Raw genomic sequence first — 22,461 nt, forward strand, 5'->3', positions numbered from 1 at the left:
GGGCCTAGTCTGCTGAAGATATCCCCTCTAGTCAGAATTAGGTCGTCAGCATTTACGGAGGAAGGAAAAGCTGGTTTTTTGGTTTGTTTGCTTCTTAATCTCCCATAAACCTGTTTCCTAACCAAACATCAGGAGGGACCTGGGTTCCTTCTCCACGGCTTATTCCAGGGTGACTACTGCTCTTTCTAGCCCACCTGACTTGACCAGTAGACATTCCAGCATGTTCCAGCCCTCCGACTACTTCATCATCAATCGTACTTATTGAGCGCTTACTGTGTGCAGAGCACTGTACTACCTCCTCCCCTCTCTCTGATGCTCCCACATCAGTCTCTGCCTTCGGCTGACTTGAAGCTGCCCTTCGACAACGGTGAGCAGAACTGTGCCTCGCCCAACCTAGCAGTGTCCTCACAGTTCCAAGAGTTAACAGTCCCCACTTTCTATGCAGCAACAACAACCGGGAACTGGAGAAGGCCTCACTCCAACCCCTCCCGGATAAAATCAATAACTCCTTCCGCAGCAGGACAGTAGCTCTGACTCTACAAAAGCAACACATGAGCGGCACTACTGCTCTGTGGCCAAGTAGGGGAGAAGCAAAGCTGTGTGACCTTGGACAAGTCAATTAATCCCTCTAGGCCTCAGTTTCTCCTAATGCAACATGGGGAAACCAATACTAGCCGGCGTACAAGATGAAAAAGGGAACCAAAATAGCAGCATCCCACTTGGCATCATTTTGCAAGCCACTTGTGCTTGCAAAATAGCGAAGGTGAATTTCCCAGGAGGTCTACCTTGGGAAGCCGTGGGGCCTAGTGGAAAAAGAGCACGAGCTAGGGAGTCAGAGGACCTGGGTTCTAATTCCAGCACTGCCACTTGCCTGTTGTGGGACCTTGGGCAAGTCACTTCACTTCTCTGGGCCTCAGTAAGAGAAGCAGCATGGCTTAGTAGAAAGAGCAAAGGCTTGGGAGTCAGAGGTCGTGGGTCTAATCCCGGCTCTGCTACTTGTCAGCTGTGTGACTTTGGGCAAATCACTTAACTTCTTTGTGCCTCAGTTAGCTCATCTGTAAAATGGGGATTGAGACTGTGAGCCCCACATGGGACAGGGACTGAGTCCAACTCAATTTGCTTGGATCTACAGTGCGCTGCACATAGTAAGCACTTAATACCATCATCATCATTATTATTATTAAAATGGGGATTAACTCCTCCTCCCTCTTACCTAGACTGTGAGCCCTATGTGGGACAGGCACTGGGTCCAATCTAATTATCTTGTATCTACCCCAGCACTTAGTACATTGCAATCAGTCAATCTGCCTCCTTTCTTTAAGCCAGCATGGCCAATGAGACCGTCAAAGAGACCATCAATGGGGTCAAAGACCTCAGACAGCTGGGTTCAGGGGGAGGTCATTGTTGGGAGGGTGAAACCAGTCTGGAATGTTCAGGAGGTCTCACAATGGTAACACTGGGGGTGGACAGTCAAGCTGAAGAGTACAAGTGTGAAGGGAGTGAGAGTGAAAGGTGGGGTTTGGAGGAGATTTAAGGAGAGGAGAGACCACAGGTCACCCCTAGCCTATAGGCAGAGAGCTGACTGCTCCCAATCCGATTTGTACTAAACTCACCTCAAGTATCAACTATCATACAATCCTGGAAACAGATAAGGGCTGAACCTCCACAACTTACAATGGAAAGCAGACACAGTCCAGACACGGAGGGACAGAGGAAATCAGCAAGACAGGGGAAGGGTCATGTGCCAGATGCCCTGGAAAGAAGCAGGGAGAAAGAATCCACAACTGAAATCACCCAAGTTTCATAGGACACCAGGCAAGGCTTAGCAGAGGTGAAGGTTGGAAGGAGAGAGCAATGATGATGAAGAGATCACCCTATACTGAAGGACACACGGAGCTGACAGTGGGAGAAGAGGATGAAAGCTATCAGGTGGGGGAGTGCCAGAGCCTACAAAGGGGATCACACAGGAGGAAGAAATGTGAAGATCAGTAGAAACAAAGTTACATATCAATGGAGAAAGAAAGGAGATAAAGAGGAGTGGAGAAGGGTAGCGTTGTCCCAGACCCGCAAGGCAGGATTTTTGACAGAACTATATGGATTGACTGGAGAGGAAAAGGGCAAGAGGCCAATCTGAAGGAAGGCACCCTCAACACACAGATGGATGAGCCGATCGGAAGTACGGGCTGGAGTCGGGAAGCGAAGAAGCGCTGGGGCTTTAGCACTGTGGAGACAATCCCCGGGATTTGGTGGCAGCCAAGTAGAAGCTGAAAGGGGAGGAGGCGAAGTAAACCCAAGTTGATAGAAAGGGTGTTGAAGCATTACTGGTAGAGACAGGAACACAGCAGGGAGGGAAAGGCTTGGGGGAGAAGTTCATGAACATGGGCTTTTCCATTTTAAATTAAGATGGTGTGATCCCAATTTAAGATGATGGTGATGAGAAGATGTGGGAGACGCAGTAGAAAATGCAGGCCTGGGCTGAGGGGGGTCCCATTTGGGAAGCAGCAACAGAAAGAGTAATTTGAGAGTCATTACTGTAAAGCTGCGAGTGCTAATGAAAGCACTAAAACGTAGAATGGGACGGGCCAAGCAGAGGAGCCTGAACGACTCTGAGTGGAGAGATTCTCAATGGAGACATTTTACGAGTCATTAGGGAGAAAGGAGAAGCGGGAAAGAACAGAATCATTAAGTCTAGAAGAGGAAGAGGAGGAAAAAAAAAGACAGAAGAAGGAGCAGTGAAGGAAGAGTGATCACCAGGTTTAAAGGCAGCAGGTTGATGACGAAGAAAAGTTCACTGAATCTGACAGCGGTGGAGCTGGGATGGGGGTGAGGTCATTGTTCGGCGGGTGAGACCAGGTTGGAGAATTCTGGATGGTAACAGTGGGTGCGGGTGGAGCGCAAATCTGAAGGGAGTGAGAGTGGAAGGTGGGATTTAGAGGAGAATTAAGGAGAGCCCCACCGCACATATCTGTAATTTATTTATATTAATGTCTGTCTCCCCCTCTAGACTGTAAGCTCGTTGAGGACAGGGAACGTGCCTGTATATTGTTGTACTGAACTCCCCCAAGAGCCTAGTACAGTGCTCTGCACACACTAAACACTCAATAAATACAACTGACTGACTGAGAAGAGAGACCAGGTCATGTCTGAATGCAAAAGGACAGCATCAGAAAGGGGAGTGGGTTAGAAACCAGAAAGTGAAGAAAGCAGAAGAAGCAGTCTTAGAACATGGCTTGACACAAAGTAAGTGCTTAACAAATACCATAATTATTAATTAGGGTTATCAGCTTCTGCCTGCCAGAAATAGCCTAGAGACTCAAATCCCAGCCCTCCCGCGCCTCTGTCAAAATGATGAGATCTGCATCTCTGACTGTGAAACATCTGTTCCAATCCAAGATCCCCTGCCCAAATCCACTTCCTCAGCTAGTCACAGGGAGGGAATGATGACCACCCTCTTCCTGCAATTGCCGACGCCTGCCCCTCTTCAGCAGTCCAGATACGCAGAAGTTACTCACTTGGAACCTTGGTTCTCTGAAGATGTGTAGCTTGAAGATTCAAGGACGCTAGAAAGATACCTGAAGGCGCCACATTGCCACTACCCTTCCCTCCCCCGGGACCCAGAAAGGCCATAGCACTCACTCTGCAGACTCGGGAGGTTGGCATCTTCTGGCTTGTTCTTCAGCAGGTGAGGAAGCCGTGTGTACCTGTACCCAAATCCACAACCCTGCCAGGGAAAGAGACCAAAGGGGTGTCAGCACAGTGCCAGTGTGTCAGAATTTTGTTCTCCCCAACAACCCCGGCTGCCACGGTAGCCTCGATGTCATCATTCATCCTTTCCCTCTGGCTTCCTCTCTTCGTCTCCCTCACGAGCTCCCTGGCTGTTGAGTTCTGCTGCTTTCTATTTCAGGTTTCCTGCTTTCCCCCCAGCCCCAACGTGGCCCATTCAATCTGCCTCAGCGTTGCCGGCTTATCATTTTCCACTAACTTCACTCCCTCCTCCCCCAAGTCCCTAGATTGGCTCTCCTTCTGCCTCCTCATTAAGCTCAGAGGGCTTGTTCCATCACCTCTGCCTCCTCTTGGTCCGGTGACTATTAAGGCCGCTTTAATAATAATAACAATAATTATGGCATTTGTTAAGCGCTTACTATGTGCAAAGCACTGTTCTAAGCGCTGGGGAGGATACAAACTGATCAGGTTGTCCCACATGGGGATCACAGTCTTAATCCCCATTTTTACAGATGAGGTAACTGAGGGGTAACTGAGGCCCAGAGAAGTTAAGTGACTTGTCAAAGTCACACAGCTGACAATTGGCAGAGCCAGGATTTGAACCCATGACCTCTGACTCCCAAGACCGTGCTCTTTCCACTGAGCCACGCTGCTTCTCACGCTTTCCATAATAAGAATAATTACAGTATTTGTTAAGCGCTTACTATGTGCCAGGCACTGTTCTAAACGCTGGATCTGAGCCATTGTATGCTCAGGCAGCCTTTTGAAAATATCAACATGGCACCAGTTGAAAAAATGTTGGTTTGGAACATCTCTGAATAATCCAGAGGCCACCATGGCTTTAATGTCTAAAGCCTCCTTTAGCCCTCTTCAGTCAACATCATCAAGGCTAGTTACTGAGTGCAAAGCACTGCACTAAGCACTTGGGAGCACGTACCAGAGAAGCAAGATCATCACTGGTCTCTCGGAACTTATAAGCTAATGGGGAGGATGGACCAAAAATTATTTGCAAGGAGTGAGAACAGAAGGAAGAACAAGATTTGGAGGGAAGTAGTACGAATGGATCTGGATGAAATAGCCGAATAAACATCCAAACATACAAATAAAAAATACACATGCATATAGAAGGGCTCCTGGTAGGAATGGAATACCTAAGGACTAAGGGTAGGGTTGGGTTGCTGTGACTGAGGAGGTGTAAATCAATTAAGGAAGACTTCCTGGAGGAGGTGGCATTTTACGATAGCTTTAAAATGGGGAGAGCTGGAGCCTGGAAGATTTTCTTTTGCAGGTGGTGAGAGGGTGGCGGAGAGAATCGGCTTCAGGCTGGGGTAACAGCACAATCGAAAGGCCAGAGGTGGGAGAATGGAGAGCGAGATACAGTTCAAAGGTGAGTTTGGGAGAACGAAAAACCATGAGCCGGGGAGTTGCGGGTGAAGAGAGACGATATGTAAGATGGGGAGAGCTGGTGGAGAGCCCTGAAGCCAATGGCTAGGAGTCTCTGCTTGAGGCAGAGGGAGATGGGTAACCATTAGATGCTTTGGAAGAACGGAGGGATGTGGGCTGACTGACACTTAAGATGATTTTTGCTTCAATAAAGGGTAGCCCTAAGAGAATGGAGTTTGCATGAGGGGCTATCGTTAGGATGAGGGAACAGAGCGGAAAAAGGTAGTGGAGCTGGCAGCAAGGGTCTCTGCCAGGAGAGGGGAATGGAGCAGTCAGGAGGGGGCCCTGCCAGGGGAAGGAAGGGAGGGTCCCTAAAGTAGCCAAGTCAAGATCAGCAGAATATGATCTGCCCTGGGGACCCCACTGGAGGAAGGAACACTGAGGGGACTCAAGAGAGAGATGTTGAGTAGGTCAAAAGTCGCCATTTGGCAGCCTTAACTCCAGTTCTTCATGGCATCAGCCAAGAGGGCCTTGAGGCAAGGAGAGGAAGCCAAAGAGAAATCTGCAGGCCTTACCCTCCACAGCCGCACCAAGATCCAGTTGGTCTGGGCCCAAGGCCTCTGCTCATACGGGGCCAGTAGATTCCTCATCATGGTTATTCTCCTGCAGACAGACGGGAGGGTGGAAAAGGCAGGGAAACCATGTCAGAGGTCTTCACACTTGTCAAAGTTGTCCGTTTCGGGCATGGTGAAAACTTGAGAGGGCCAGCCTGGTGTGCTGAATAAGCAGACAGAGCGCTAGGGGCTTGGAGGACTAGCGACACTGCCTTCGGGGTTTGAGGAGCCCAGACTGTTGCCTGGTTTAAGGACCCAAAGAATACATCAGTGGGTGAGGAAAGCTCCGGCTTTGGCTCCTGGATCTAAAGCCGGGTCCAGACCCCTGACCGTGGCCTTGCTGAGAACCAAACAGCATGAGGACCACAGAATAGGAGGGGCTGTGCCTGGATATGCCTCCAGATGGTTCCGAGTGAGGCGTGGGGGTACGGGAAAGAGAAGTGTTGTCGTTTCCCTTCGCCCCAAGTGGCACGGTCGACTCTGTCCCTTAAACTGCCTTAAAACACAGATCCTGCCTTCCTACCAAATGCCTCAATGGCTTAAAGAGCGGTTTCATTGCAGGCTACAGTGAAGTCTCCCTTTCTTCACCAGCTACCAACCCACTTTTTTTTTTAATTTAATGATTTTGATAAAGTGCTTACTTTGTGCCAACCACTGTACTAAGCACTGGGGTAGATACAAGCTCATCAGGTTGGACAAAGTCCATGCCCCATGTGGGGCTCACAGTCTTAATCCCCATTTTACAAATGAGATAACTGAGGCACAGAGAGGTGAAGTGACTTGCCCAACGTCAGGCAGCAGACAAGTGGCGGAGCTGGGATTAGAACCCAGGTCCTTCTAACTCCAAGGCCTGTGCTCTCTTCTCAACTTCCCTCTCAGATTCAACTGGGAGAGAACGAGAGCTCTGCCGGGTCCAAAACCTGCGATGAGCGCAGACCAAACACAGGAATATTGCACTCAAACCAGCTCTGAAACAAAGTCCGGGGCTGCCCAGAGGAAAGGCGCTTGGGGGAGGTCAAGATTTTCACCCAGAAGCCTGGGAGTCTAGAAATAGGAGCAAGTGGCCAGAAACCAAGACAAGCAGAATGGGGACAACACGTGATGTGTCTTGCACATATGGATGTGTTGTCCCCATTCTCCCCTTCTAGACCGTAAGCTCCTTGTGGACAGGAAACGTGGCTACCAACTCGACTGTACTGTACTCTCCCAAGCGCTTACTATAGTGCTCTGCACACGGTAAGTGCTCGGTAAATATGACTGTTTGAGTGATTAGTTGCCGTTGCCTGAAAACTTACTGATCTTCAGGAATCCTCTCCACAGCCCGCAGTGAGTGAGGGTAACAGACGTAGCTGGCCAGCGACTGCATCAGGGAGTCCCTGATGTCTGAGAGGCAAAAGAGAAAAGAGGGGAGGGGCAGAGAACAAGGGAAACAATGATCTGAAATAAAGTCTGGGGCTGCCCAGAGGAAAGGCGCCTGGGGGAGGTCAAGATTTTCACCCAGAAGCCTGGGACTCTAGAACATAGCAAGTGGCCAGAAACCTAGACAAGCAGAAAAGCCAAGGTTGGAGTCTTTGAAGACCCCACCCGGGCTGGCACCGAGCAGCTCCCTCAGATGCCGGGGCTTGTCCGACTGCCAAGGGCTGAAGTGCCGGTCTCCTGCTGCCTTCAATCTCTACCCAAGAGCACCATTAGCAGGATATTTCCTCAAGCTAGCCTGCTTGGATCTTCTCAGGCTGAGTATCCCCCGGGCCCCGGACCTCAAAAGCTGCTCACGGTTCTGCGGCAACACATTCCACCCAGGTGGGCACCCCCAGCATGCTGTCGCACAACCAGGGTGCCCAGACTCGGGAAGGTACTGCTTCTAAAGATCTCTGAGGCGCCCAGCCTCTTGGCTCCTCCCAGAGCCCAAGCCTGTCTGGATCAAACGGAGAATCAATTGCAGTCACTCCGGGTTCAAGGTAAGCAGATCGGACTGGGCCTGGGTACAGTGGTCTGCTCTTTCAGTTCTTCTCTGGCCAAGTCGGGTGCTCTCGGATCCCACCATAAACCGCATCCGAGCTCTCCTCCTGCTTCAGACACTTTAGAGTGTTTTATACAGGTTCTCATCCACGCTTGGGGAGGAAGGGAGGTGAGTAATATGACTGAGGAACAATGAAAGGATGGAGAAGGAAAAGAACCGCACGGACGGGGCAGGACGGGATTTCAAACCAAGAGCCAAGTCCCAAAGTGGCTGGACTGATGTGCTTCTGGCAACCACGTGGCTTCGGGCCACTCCAGAGACCCAGGGGGCAATTTCTATTCCCCGATGCGGGGGGAGGAAACATGACATGCTATAAGACCGTGAGCCCCACATGGGACCTGATTCTCTTGTATCTACCCCAGTGCTTTGTACAGTGCTTCGCACATAGTAAGCACTTAACAAATACCACAATTACAGTTATTATTACAAGGTCTGTTCCCAACCAACACAACTTCTCCCCATCACTGCCTCCCTCCCAGTCCCTAGGGAAGGCAGCGGCAGCCTCACCAGTGCCCACAATCCTTGGGTCTGCAAAGTGCTTGGCCAAAATAGCAGCGAGGCAGGTTAAAGTCTCCTCATAACCTGCACAGAAAGGGAAAAGAAAGTCAAAGTCAGGTGACGTCAGTCCACGGCACACATGCCAGAGGGTGGTACACGAGGCCAAGCAGCTTGAATCCCCGCTTCAGTATCTTGTTCCATTCCCCTGCTCATCCCCCCCCGCCCCAGGATTTCTCTTCCTTATCCATCCCAGCCTCTACAGAGGCACCATGGTGGAGGAGGGAGAGAAGTCCAGGTGGCAATATCCAAATCAGGACCATTTGGATTTGCCACCTATCCTGCTCCCTTCCTCACCTGGCATGATGACATAAAAAGACATGGCTACTACTTTGTCTAAGTCCTCGGGAGCTTGCCTGGACACTGCTGGCTCAATGCAGGACCCAGAAAGGGGTCGGCATTAAGGCAGGGAAGCACGGAACAACCCTTGGGTGTTTACCAGATCCTCTCCACATCAAACAGACTCTCCTGGCTGTTGGCTTTAAGGCACTCTGTCAGCTCCCTCCCCCTTACCTAGCCACTCTCTTCTCCTACTACCCCACAGCTCACACTCTTGGTTCCTCCCAGCTTACCGTCTCATTGTGCCTCATTTCCAACTCTCCTGCCTCTGACCCCTGGCTCACACCCTCCCCTTCTGCCTGGAAATCCCCCCCCCACGCCCCCCCCCAACACTTCAAGTCAGCCAGACCAAAGTTCTCCCCATCTTCAAAGCCCTCCTGAAATCTCACCTCCTCCAGAAAGCTTTCCCCGATCAATTTCTCTTCTCCCCAGGCTACGTCCTTCCAACTACAATCTCAGCCCTTTGCATCGCCTCAGCACTTTTATACTCACAACCTCCCCTTACATTTTTGTACATTTCCATTTACATACTCCATTATTTAAGCACATCTTCCTTCAGGCTGTAAATTATTTTGTGTCTGCCTCTCCTGTTAGATTGCAAACCCCAAAGTACCCCTTTAGGCCAGGGATCCTGTCTTCCTCTACTATACTCTCCCAAGTGCTTAACACACTTTTCTGCACACTGTAGGTGCTTAAGAAATGATTGATTGATTGAAGTTCAGGCCCCAAAGAGCCTGTTTCTAACACGAACTATCCAAACAGTGCCTGTGGCTTCTGTTGTGCTTTCCTATGCATTTAGTACAGTGCACTGCATCCAGTAAGTTCTCAATAAATACCCTCACTGCTACTATCATGCCTGTCCTCCTGTCACCTCAAGCTTAACATGTCCAAAATAGAACTCCTTATCTTCCCACCCAAACCCCATCCTCCCCCTGACTTTCCCATCACTGTAGACGGCACCACCATCCTTCCTGTCTCACAAGCCTGTAACTTTGGTGTTATCCTTGACTCCTCTCTCTCTCTCTCTCTCATTCAACCCACATATTCAATCCATCACTAAATCCTGTCAGTCCTACCTTCAAAACATCGCTAAAAGCTGCCCTTTCCTCTCCATCCAAACTTCTACTTTGTTAATATAATCACTCATCCTATCCCACCAGGATTTCTACATCAGCCTTCTTGCTGACCTCCCAGCCTCCCGTCTCTCCCCACTCCAGTCCGTACTTCACTCTGCTGCCCAGATCATTTTTCTACAAAATCACTCGGGACACATATCTCCCCCCTCCTCAAGAAACTCCAATGGCTGCCCATCTAAACTCCTCACCATTGGCTTTAAAGCACTCAATCACCTTGCCCCTTCTAACCTCACCTCGCTACTCTCTTACTACAACCCAGCGCACACACATGGCTCTTCTAATACTAACCTTCTCACTGTGACTTGATCTCATCTATCTTGCCGACGACCCCTAGCCCACATCCTGCCTCTGGCCTGGGATGCCCTCCCTCCTCAAATTGGACAGACAATTACTCTCCTCCCCTTCAAAGCCTTATTGATGGCACATCTCCTCCAAGAGGCCTTCCCTGACTAAGCCCCCCTTTCCTCTTCTCCCACTCCCTCCCTTCATCCCCCACCCCCAGCCTCACAGCACTTGTGTACATATCTATAATTTATTTATATTAACGTCTGTCTCTTCCCTCTAGACTGTAAGCTCTTTGTGGGCAGGGAATGTGACTGTTTATTGTTACAGTGTAATCTCCCAAGCGCTTAGTACAGTGCTCTGCACATAGTAAGCGTTAGATAAATATGAAAGAATGAGTGAATGTCAAAGTCACACCTCAAAAGCTCCGAGTGAGAGAGCCCTCTTAGGCCCCATTAGGCTCTATTTCCTAATGAACAGGAGCTGACACGGCCCAAAAGCTTGAGACCCCCGCCCCCAACCTCCCTTCACCAAAGGCCTAGCGGGCTCTGTGACAGTAATAACAATAATAATAATAATGGTACTTATTATGCACTTACTCTGTGCCAAGCACTGTTCTAAGCATTGGGATAGATACACAATCAGGTTGGACACAGTCCCCATCCTACATGGGGCTCGCAGTCTTAATCCCCATTTTACAGATGAGGGAACTGAGGCACAGAGAAGTTAAGTGACTTGTTCGAGGTCACACAGCAGATGTGGCAGAGCTGGGATTAGAAGCCAGGTCCTTCTGACAGCCACATCCATGCTCTATCTACTAAGCCATGCTGCTTCTTATCTGACTGGAACAATAGTTTGGGAGGCTACTGTAAGCCAAAGTACAGAATCACGCAGCTGACAAGTGGCAGAGCCGGGATTGGAACCCATGACCTCTGACTCCCAAGCCCTATGCCCTTCACTGAGCGCTCACCTCCTCCAGGAGGCCTTCCCAGACTGAGCCCCCTTTTTCCTCTCCTCCTCCCCATCCCCACCACCCTACCTCCTTCCCCTCCCCACAGCACCTGCATATATGTTTGTGCAGATTGATTTCTCTATTTTACTTGTACATATTTACTATTCTATTTATTTTGTTAATGATGTGCATCTAGCTTTATTTCTGTTTATTCTGATGACTTGACACCTGTACACGTGTTTTGTTTTGTTGTCTATCTCCCCCTCCTAGACTGTGAGCCCGTTGTTGGGTAGGGATCATCTCTCTATGTTGCCAACTTGTACTTCCCAAGCGCTTAGTACAGTGCTCTGCACACAGGAAGCGCTCAATAAATACGACTGAATGAATTGAATGTATGAATGTCCAACTCCCCTTTTGAATTCGGTCTCTTAAGAATATAAAACATAAGGACTGCCATTACTGGTATAGACTAATGGTCATTCTAACGGTGAGAGTCATCCTAATGGTGAGAAGTTTACCATATCCCTAACTTGCTCCCTCTACCTCATAAACTCTCCCTCAAGTAATCCACTACGGACTGTTTATCCAGGAATTGCTCCAAACTACTCTTGAATTTTCAGATATTTTCTGCCTCTAACACTTCCTTGGATAACACACTCTACTTGCTCACCACTCACTGTGGTGAAGAAGACTTTCCTTTTGTTTGTTTGTTGTTTTACACTACCATTCTCAAGTTTGAGGGGTGCCCGCCACCCTGTTGCTGTGTGAACAATTCTGAGTTTTGTAGCTCTTCTAAACTTCAATCATACTTCCTCTCAGACTGTCTCTTTCCAGGCTGAAGAGTCCTGACCCTTTCAGATTTTCCTTGAAAGGAATAATAATAATAGTAATAATGATAATGGCATTTGTTAAGCACTGATTTTGTGCCAGGGATTGTACTAAGCACTGGCTCTCTATTCCCTTGATCACCAGAGAAGCGGCATGGCCGAGTGGTTACAGCACAGGAGTCAGAAGGACTTGGGTTCTAATCCCAACTCTGCTACATCCTGCTGTGTGACCATGGGAAAGTCACTTAACTTCTGTGTCTCAGTTACCTCATCTGCAAAATGGGGATTAAGACTGTGAACCTAATGTGGGACACAGACTGCGTCCAACCTGATTAGCTTGTATCTACCCCAGCACTTAGTAAAGAGCCTGGCACCTAGTAAGTGCTTAACAAATACAAAAAAAAGTCATGGTTGCCCTCCTCTGTACCATCTCCAAGCCCTATTAAGTCCTTCTTAAGATGCGGAGACCAGAACTGCAGTCCAGCACTCTGGGTACAGATGGACTGGAGGGCCTTGTACAGTGACAAACCTGGGCCTTTTGTAGGTTTTCTGTGCCCTTCCTGCTATCTGGTATTCAGCTGCTGCGCAATGAACCAATAACTTAAAAGAACAGGCAATAATGACTCTGAGATCTCTTTTCTCAAACTGTGCCTAAGAGCCCTGAGCCTATCACCAGTTAGTTTTAATTTGGATCCCCCCCACTCCCCATCCCCTGCAGAGGGGCATTACTCTGTAGGCTCATACTGAAGCTTATCTGCCATTTTCTCACCAACGCCCTCAACTTTATGAGGTCTTCCTGCAGTTTATCCCTATCTGCTTGACACTTCCCATCCTGAAGGAAACAGGGACATTTCACCATCCGCTCTCCCCCCTAGATCATTTCTGAATTCATTAAAATAAAACCTGCCCTTGCACTGATCCCTGGGAGATCCCGCTATTGCCACTTCTTCGTTCTGAAGTGGCCGTTTCCAATCTTATCGCGTGCATACTCTCCGTGTCAGAACATTCCCTCGGATCCCACGATTACTCAGTTTTTTTTAAAAAAGTCACTGGTGTGGAACCTTGTCATAGGTGGTTTTGAAGCTCTAATATCTATTATGCCTGCTGGGTTCTCCTCTATCCATACACTTGTTGACCCTTCAAAGAAATCCAGCAGATTAGGGAGGCACAATGTCCCTTTCAGAACACCTGGTGCCTTTTTCCACAGCAGGTTGCTTTTCTAAGTACTCACTGATTTTAAAGTTCATGATCAATTCCACTGATTTTTTTCAGCTTCATCGACAGCAGCACCGGTTGGGCGCCTACTGTGAGCAGAGCACGAGGCCAGGAGTTTGGAAGCATCTAATAAAAGTGAAACGGTCTGGCCTATCATTCACAGCATCACTTTTGGAAGCCTTTCTCCAAATGATTTACACTGGGGATCCGCCAGTCTTCTGTCACAGTGGCTGCCGTGTAATGATAGGTTACCCACTCTCATCAGGGATTCTGCAACAGGCACTGTGTCTGATCCGTCTTGTACCTACCCCGGCACTTAGCGCAGTGCTTGGCACATAGTACAAGGGAAACAATGTGGCCTAGTGGAAAGAGCACTGGCCCGGGAGTCAAAGGAACTGGGTTCTAATCCTTCTACACTGTGAGCCCTGCCTCTATTAGTTGCTGAATTGTACTTTCCAAGTGCTTAGTACAGTGCTCTGCACACAGTCAGTGCTCAATAAATACAACTGAATGAATGAATGAATAATCCTTGGCTCCTCCATGAACCTTGGGCAAGTCACTTAACTTCTCTGGGCCTCAGTTCCCTCATCTGCAAAGTGGGGGTTCAATACCTGTTCGCTCTCCTACTTACTGTGAGCCTCAAGTGGGACCTGATTATCTTGTACCTACCCCAGTGCTTGGCACACAGTAAGTGTATATGTTGCCAACTTGTACTTCCCAGGCGCTTGGTACAGTGCTCTGCACACAGTAAGCGCTCAATAAATACGATTGATTGATTGATTGCTTAACAGATTCCACAATTCTTATTATTACATTTTTAATGAATAACACCACCACCGTCACCCTTACTATTTTTCTTTCCCTCCGAGTTCCCTCACAACTCTCGGGTGCACGCCTTTCTATTTTGGTCATTTGTTTACATCTAGGTTATCAATTTGGCCTACTCGGAACTGGATCCCCCTTTCGTCTTTCAGTGCCCGTGGCCTTGTGACAGTCAAGTGCCCATCTATCAAATCTTGTAAACTCGCTGTGGGCAGAGAATGACGGTGTCTACCGCCTCCGTTGCACTGTACTCTCCTAAGCTCTTAGTACAGTGCTCTGCACACAGTAAGCGCTCAAGAAATACCAGTGATGATGATGGTCTAACGGGCAGAGCACAGGTCTGGGAGACAGAAGGCCCTGGGTTCTAATCCCAGCTCAGCCACTTGTCTGCTGTGTGACCCTGGCCAAGCCCCTTAACTTCTCTGGGCCTCAGTTACCTCATCTGTAAAATGGGGATTAAGACTGAGCCCCACGTGGGACAACCTGATTGTCGCGCTTAGAACAGTGCTCAGCACCTAGTATGCACTTAAATACCATTATTATTATTATCTGTGCCTCAGTTCCCTCATCTGTAAAGTGGGGATTAATAATAATAATGATGGTATTGGTTAAGCGCTTACTATGTGCAAAGCACTGTTCTAAGCACTGGGGGGGAATACAAGGTGATCAGGTTGTCCCCCGGGGCTCAGTCTTAATCCCCATTTTACAAACGAGGGAACTGAGGCACAGAGAAGTTAAGTGACTTGCCCAAAGTCACACAGCTGACAAGTGGCGGAGCCAGGATTAGAACCCATGACCTCTGACGCCCAAGCCCGGGCTCTTTCCACTGAGCCACGCTGAGCCCTAAGTGGGACATAGACTGTGTCCAACCTAATTGGCCTGCATCTACGCCAGCGCTTAGAACAGTGCCTGACACACAGTAAGCACTTAAATAACACAGTTATTATTATCTCAGACAAAAATGCAAAATCTCAAATCTCGGATGCCCCTTTCTTCACAGACTGAGGGTCTCTGAGAGCATGTTTGCAATTTTCGCCTCCACGACTCTGCCTGGCGTGTTCTCCTTCAGGGGCTCCTCACCACCCATCCAATTAGTGCTTTTCCCTCTGAAGCCACTGCTCACCCCACAGGCATCCAGTTCACTGCATGTGGCAGCAGCCTGTGCCCTTGAATTGTTAGCAGCTTGCTCAAGCTCCTCGCCACTGTCCCAAAATAAACATAACTTTAACCTTTATAAATGCTTCCAGCTTCAACCATAAATCAGCTGTCATGTCCTCCAGCCTTTCCCAGCCTCCTGGCTATATCTGTATGCGCTGTATCATTTGGATCTGTATTTCTCTCCTTATTTCTATTTTGCCACTGGGGCCTGAAGCCAGCCTCCATGGAGCAACATATCTCAAGCTTGTTTTGCAAGGAGAAACATTTCCTTACCCACTCACCCAACACATAAATCAAACTGCTAATGTTCCCGAATGAGCGTTTCCCGCTCATTTTTCAACAGCCTTTCGCCTTACTCCCTTCCAGCCACTACTTTCTCAGAGTCTGCTAGGTTATTTGCTTCTGCTCACTTTACTGGAGCACCGCATTTTCAGATTACTAGATTCCGATCCTGCTGGTTCTCGTTAAAGCACACCAGCTCTCCTGTCGGGTGGGGATGGTGACAGGAGGCAGCTTAAAAACTCTAGAACTTGGAAAGCTCCCCCAATTGATACTTTTCTTCCCTCCTGGCCCCTTCACCTAGTTTTAGGTCTGTAAGGGGAAAGGGAGCAAACTCCAGCTGCCAGAGTGAAAGGATTGCTTAGGGTAGGGAGATCCACCCAGACATCCTGGAAGCATGAGAGGCAGCATGGCACAGGCCCGGGAGTCAGAAAGGACCTGAGTTCTAATTTTGGCTTCGCCACCTGTCTGCTGGGTGACCTTGGGGAAGTGGGAAATCATTCATTCATTCGTATTTATTGAGCGCTTACTGTGTGCACAGCACTGTATTAAGCGCTTGGGAGAGTACAATACAATAAACAGCTGGCTTGAAGGGTGGAAAATTTGGTTAAGAATGAAATTTTTTTTTTTCCTACTGTAGCTGCTGGTTTCCCAAGACCGCTGCACTGTCTCTGAATAAGAGGGCAGTAGAACTGAGCACTCGGTGGTTCTGCGTGACAGAAGAAAGTACCCCACCAGCTCTTTCCTCGGAGTGTCGCCTATGGGTTGGCTGTGTACCCCTTGAGCACCTCGATACTCACCCCAGCTCCACGGCCACTTATGTACATGGATCAGTCCATCAATCAATTGTATTTACTGAGCTCTTACTGTATGCAGAACACTGTACTAAGTGCTTGGGAAAGTACGACACAACAGAGTTGGAGTACACACGATCCGTGCCCATGAGGAGCTTAAAGTCTAGAGACGAGCTTACAATCTAGTTCATCCTATCCTATACATATCCTTACACTCTACTGTTCCCCGTATCTGTAATTTATTTTAATGTCTGTCACCCGTCTCCCCGGAGGCCGTAAGCTCGTTGTGGGCAGGGGACGTGTCTACCAACTCGATTATATTGTACTTTCCCAAGCGCTTAGTACATGAAGGGGAGGGGCTGGGAGGGTGGAAAAAAAAACCCCAGAGTCATGAGGAGAGGAGTGCCGGCCAAGCATCCTGAAGGAAAGGGATGAGGAAAGCTGGTGTTTCTCGGGAAGACTGAGGGTCAGCAAGGCCAGCTGCCAGGAATGGACTCTGGTGATGTGCCCTCAGATGTGCTATAGGAAATGGAGCAGTGGGTTCCAGGGGGCAACAATCCCTGGGTTTAAGCAACGAATACGCACCAGGTCAGGGATGGGCCATTTTACCTGGATCTAGTTCAAGAGCCTAGTGTACAGGTGCTCTTGAAACCTTTAATGAAGTGCTTATCTGTTTACAACCAAATAGCAGGCTCAGGTGATTTGTGAGTGTGGAACCTAGAAATTCGCAGACTCGTTATCTCAGGGAGGGAGCGGGGCTTGGGGCCTCCTTCCAAACCTCAGCGGCCAAGCTCTCCGGGGGCAGGGCTGGCGAGCTGAACTCCGGACTGCTCCCTGAGCCTGCCAGGGTTTCCAAATCTAAGCTTCCCAGGATGGTGGCCACAAACTACCGGGGCAATCTCCGGGGGCACCAGTATGGAGCCCTGAGAGGATCCCTACCCTGGCTGGAAGTTGCTGACTTCCAGCAAATGGGACCAGCTAGAAACTGACCATCCGGACTCAAAAGGGACGGAAATGTCACACTATTCCCCAGTTAGACATCTTTCCCCTGGGAAAAGACCCTGACCCAGGCTATTGCTTTTTATAGCACCTGGGGTTTCTCAGCTACAGAACAGCCAGGATCTGGAACTCTGACTCCCCAGGGCAGCTGTGCGCTTCTCAACTCTGGGAAAAACTGGGAGTGAAGCAAAATGCTAATACAAATCTGGCCAAGCAAGAGGAGCGTGGGAGGAACAGAACTATCTCAGCGCACAGCTCAGCGTGGCCTAGTGGAAAGCGCACAGGTCTGGGAATCGGAGGACCTACGCTCAAATCCTGGCTGGGCCACTTGCCCGCTGTGTGACCTTGGGAAAGTCACTGTGCCTCAGTTTCAATATCTGAAAACTCGGGATTCGATACCTGTCCTCTCTTTAACTTAGACTGGGAACTCCATGGGGGAGAGGGAGTGTGTCCAACCTAATTATTTTGTACCTAATTATTACTATTACCCCAGCATTCAGTGCAGTGCTTGGCACCTAGTAAGGGCCAATTATTATTATTATTATCATTATTTTGATTAAAATAGGGATTAAAGACCTCTTCTCCCTCTTACTTAGATTGTGAATACCATGTGGGACAACAGGGACTGGGCTCAACATGATGACCTTGTATCTCCCCTGGTGCTTAGTACAGTGCGTGGCACACGGTAATCACTTAACCAATACCATAATTATTATCATTATCATTACAGCTAAGTGTGCTCTGAATATAGACACCCATGGCCTCAAGCAACATATTCTTTAGGAGAAGCTACCAGCTCCGTGCAAGTACCAGTGCCCCACCTCAAGACAATTCTTTTCGCCATCACGATGGGCTCTATGCCCCCATCTTCTCCCTTACCTGGCAGCTCCTCTATGCTATTGACTATACTGAAGTAGTTCTTGAGGGCACTGTAGCTGTTCATGGCAACACTCAGGTAGAACTCTGGCATGAAGGCAAAGAGAGAACCGGTCCGGTCTCCATGCTCAATCGTTCGGATACACACCCGGAGGAGCCAGTATATGTCCTGCATCTTCTCCTGGGGAGAGAAACAGAGGACCTGATCAGATTCCATAGGAAGCTCTCCGGCAAGTTAGGAATGATGAGCAGGATTGAAACCTTGGGCCTGCCTTTCAGGGAAAAGTCCTGAAAGGGCCACTGGCTGTTAATTGTGGTTCTTCCTGAAGGCAGGGGGATGGACTAAATGACCTTTGGAGTCCCTCTCCGCCTGAGGTTGATTCTGTGATAAAGTCTGGGACCTAGCAAAACTTGGGCAGCATAGAAATAATGGTGGGGAAGAAAAATCTCAGTTAGCCCCTCATCTTGATCTGAGCTTCCCGACCCCCTCCCAAAACAAATGAGTTCACTAGGTCTCCTCAGGACAAAGGCTGAGGAGCAGCTTGGCCTAGTGGAAGGAACCTGGGCCCGGGAGTCGGAGAACCTGGCTTCAAATCCCCGGCTCCGCCACTTTTCTGCAGGGTGACCTTGGGCAAGTCACTTCACTTCTCCGGGGCTCAGCTTCCTCATCTGTAAAATGGGGATTTACTACCTATTCTCCCTCCTACTTACACTGTGAGCCCCATGTGGGACAGGGACCGTGTCTGACCTGATTAACTTGTATCTACCCCAGCGCTTAGAACGGTGCTTGATGTGGAGTAAATGCCTAACAAACACCTTGATGATAACAATGAGAAAGGCTAAGATTTACGCATCTTCTTTCTCCCATTTAGAATTCACCCGCTCCCAAAGGATCAGGCTCCCAGGTTTCATCTCAATGAGCAACCTGAAGAAATGAGTATGTGTGTGTGTGGCCAAGTTCTTGCCTCCTCTTAGGGGCAGAAAGAGAAGAAACAATGAACTGCTGGCAGAGCTGGGTAGTCTTTGCACCACACTGCTCCCCCTGGGATGGAGGGGCTAAACGTGGCCAAGGTTCTTGGATGACAGCTATGAGTCAAAGAGAAATACCCGGCTTCCTTCCCTCAGCATCGATCTCTCCTCTAGAAGCTGCTGCAGTCAAGAAACCTGAGCACCTGGTGGGGGGAGGGAGTGCGGGGGGCCAAGGGGGAGGAGAGGTGGATGATGGAGGAGATGACCTTCTCAGCAGGGCCCTGCTCTTCCCCTGCGGGTTTCACTCCCTCCTTGAAGAGACCCAGCTCACCTTGGAGTAGATGGTGACGTTAATCCAAGCTAGGCGACGGCTCAGGTGGTTCAGCTTCTCTGAGAAAACCTTCCGGCTTTTCATCAACTCCTCATAGATGTCCTTCCTCTGCATCATCACCCCCGGGGGAAGACAGGAAAATTCCATAAGCACATCTTACATCTGTGCTCACCAGATACTCTTTTTTTTCCCTCTCTCTCTCTCCTTCCCTCCCAATTATTACTAGGATTTGCAATGACTGAAATAAGCAGAGCTTAACAGAATTCAACGGAAACTCTGACGCTCAGCTACACACGGCTTTCAGAAGACAAGGACAGGCAGCCTCCTCATTACAGTTCAGTGGAGAGAATGGAAGAAAAAAAGGGCATGGAATTTGGGGAAACTGAGCTCAGAGATCTGAGACCAAAAGCGTAAGGACTTTAGCAAACAATTTTTTGTCTCTATCCCTACCTTCACCTGCCCAAGTCATCGCACAAACCCTCACCAACTCTAAAATCCCACTCTCCGACAATAACCTCCTCATGTCTTCTCTCCCATACACTTCCTCCCAACAAAATAGTCCTCCTCCCCGCTCCAGCAGAGACTCCCGATCTCTTCACCCCTTCCAGACTGTAAGTTCGTGGTGGGCAGGGAACATGTCTACCAACTCTGTCATATTTCACTCTCCCGAGTGCTTAGCATGGTGCTTTGCATACAGTAAGCACTCAAAAGATACCATTGATTGATTTGATTCAACTCCTCCACTCAGTCCAAGACATCGTGCCCCTTTTGGAACTCTCTACCCAATCTCCCCTCCCATGACGCACAAATCCATGCTCTCAACTCAGCACTCTCCACCAAACTCTCTAACTCCCTTGCCCTTCTTGTCCCTCCATGGGTCTCGCACCATCTCCTGCTACAAAGTGAGAGTGGTGGAAATCCAGGCACCAAGCCAGCCTCGGCCATCTCAAATTCATCCTCCGGATATAGCTCTGCCCTCTCCTGTGCTCAGCAACACTAGTTCTTCTCCCTTATTGACCCCCATGCCCACTACCCACACCAACTATTCCAAAATTTGAACTCCCTCCTCAATCCGCAACCACCCACCGCACCCCTGCCCCTCACCAGGGTCCCACTTTCCTTCTACTCTTGCCCCTGATGACCTTGTCTATTTTGTTGACAAAATCGAAACCATCAAGCATGGACTCCCTAAACTCTTCCCCACTCACTCTAAACCCCACCATCCACTCCCAAATCTACCTCACAAATTCCAACCTTTCTTCTCTGCAATCCTAGCTCTAGGACATTTCAAGCTTCACACGCCCCAAACCAAAGTCCTCGTCTTCCCTCCCAATTCCTCTCCTCCCCGTAACTTTCCCAACACTGCTGACTATGCCACCATCCTCCCCGTCTCACAAGCCCGCAACCTTGGCATTATCCTTGACTCTTCTCTCTTTCAGCCCCCATATTCACGCTGTTGCCAATCCCCATCAGTTTTCCTTCACAAAATCTCCAGAAACAGCTCCTTCCTCTCTATCCTAACTGCAATCACACTGTTCCAAGCTCCAAGAACTTGTCATATCCCGGCTTGATAACTGCATCGGCTGACTCGCAGGACCAGCCCACCCACCCATCCCCACCCTCCAATCGCCAGTACGTACTTCAATCTGAGGTCCCGATTATCTTTCTAAAAACTGTTTTGCACGTGCCCCCCGCGTCTCAAAATCCTCCGATGGTTGCCCATTCCTCTGCATCAAGCAAAAACTCCTGACCGTTGATTGTCTTTAAGGCACTCAATCAGCTCCTTTCCCCCTATTTATCCATGCTCCTCTTCCGCTACACCCCAGCCCACCTGCTTTGTCCCAAGACGATTTTTGGGACAAAAATGAGCTGTGCCCTCATTTTTATCACTGCTGACCTCTTGCCCTCCGTTCTTCACTTCTAGCAGAACTCTGCTCTCCCCATCCTCAAGGCCCTTCTGCAATCACATATCTTCCAGGAGGCCTTCCCTAATTAATCTCTCCTCTCACCACCCTATTTTCCATCCTTCCGGCCACTTCTGCACTTCCACGTCACCTAAGCCCTCGAGTATCCCCATTCCCCATTCCCCATACTGTATGGGGAATGTTCAACTCTATAAACTCTGTTGCTTCCTTCCTCCTGTAAGTGATTTTACTCTCTGTCCCCGCCACTAGACTGTAAGCTCCTTGAGGGATTATGCCTGCTAATTCTATTATATTCTCTCAAACACTTAGTACAGTGCTCTGCACTGAATAAGCGCTTAATAAAAACTACTGCTGTAGTAATTAACCGATAGCATTGACTGAGCGCTTACCGTGTACAGAAGACTGTACTAAGCGCTTATGCCCTCGGCTTTCGGGTCACCGAGTCTTGGAGCTGGCTCATCAGGCTTACAGCATCGGAAATCCAGATGGCTTTGAGCCTGGCATCTCTGTGCTTCATTTCAAAGGAAATGAGATCGTTGGGAGGCAGTGTGGCTTAGTGGATAGGGCCGGGGCCCTGGAGTCGGAAGGACCTGGGTTCTAATCCCGGCTCTGCCACAAGTCTGCTGTGTGACCTTGGGCAAGTCACTTAACTTTTCTGGGCCTCACCTCATCTATTAAATGGGGCTAAGAGTGTGAGCCCCATGTGGGACAGGGACTGTGCCCAATCTGATTAACTTGCATCTACCTCAGTGCTTAGTGCATGGCACATAGCATGTGCTTAACAAGTACCATTATTATTATCATTACTATTATCATCTAAGGAAGAGGAGAGCACCACGATGTTTCTCCTCTCTTTGGTTGGTTTACCTTGACTCTTGCCTGGACCTAGCTTTCCAGAGGTGAGGGGAGCTGCTGTATCTTTAGCTGTGTCAGTCTGGGTGTACTGAGGCCACCCTGAACTCAGGCCAAAATAAGAGCCAGGCTCTACTACTGCCAGGGAGTGAGAGTCTACGTGCCGGATCCAGGGTGCTGAGCAAGACGCTCAGATAGCGGTGCTTGGGGGATTTTGCTGAATCAGCAGGAGATGTGCACTTTCCTTTCATATCTATAATTTATTTAGTCACAAAAAGCAAAACAGAATCCAGGTTTCCAGAGCTCTGCTATTTAACCTCTCCGCACCAGTGGTGCAGCAACATACATTAGCACTTAGGGGGCCTGACAGGAATTTCCTTAACCCAGAGAGGTTAATGGAGGCAAACAAA

The 22,461-nt window shown here is 49.1% G+C and overlaps 1 protein-coding gene across 1 annotated transcript in view; it reads right to left on the reverse strand.

Annotated features, from left to right (window-relative positions):
* The window catches only part of RNF123 (ring finger protein 123), a 149,676-nt gene that overhangs the window by 70,588 nt on the left and 56,627 nt on the right, over positions 1-22,461 (reverse strand). The window contains exons 27-32 of the mRNA XM_038772010.1: positions 19,275-19,382; positions 17,978-18,155; positions 8,248-8,322; positions 7,016-7,103; positions 5,682-5,769; positions 3,637-3,721 (exon numbers count right to left, since the gene is read on the reverse strand). Of these exons, the coding sequence (XP_038627938.1) occupies positions 3,637-3,721; positions 5,682-5,769; positions 7,016-7,103; positions 8,248-8,322; positions 17,978-18,155; positions 19,275-19,382 (622 nt within the window). The remainder of the gene's footprint in view (positions 1-3,636; positions 3,722-5,681; positions 5,770-7,015; positions 7,104-8,247; positions 8,323-17,977; positions 18,156-19,274; positions 19,383-22,461) is intronic.

This window comes from Tachyglossus aculeatus, chromosome X1, assembly GCF_015852505.1.
Source record: "Tachyglossus aculeatus isolate mTacAcu1 chromosome X1, mTacAcu1.pri, whole genome shotgun sequence".
NCBI classification, from domain to species: domain Eukaryota; kingdom Metazoa; phylum Chordata; class Mammalia; order Monotremata; family Tachyglossidae; genus Tachyglossus; species Tachyglossus aculeatus.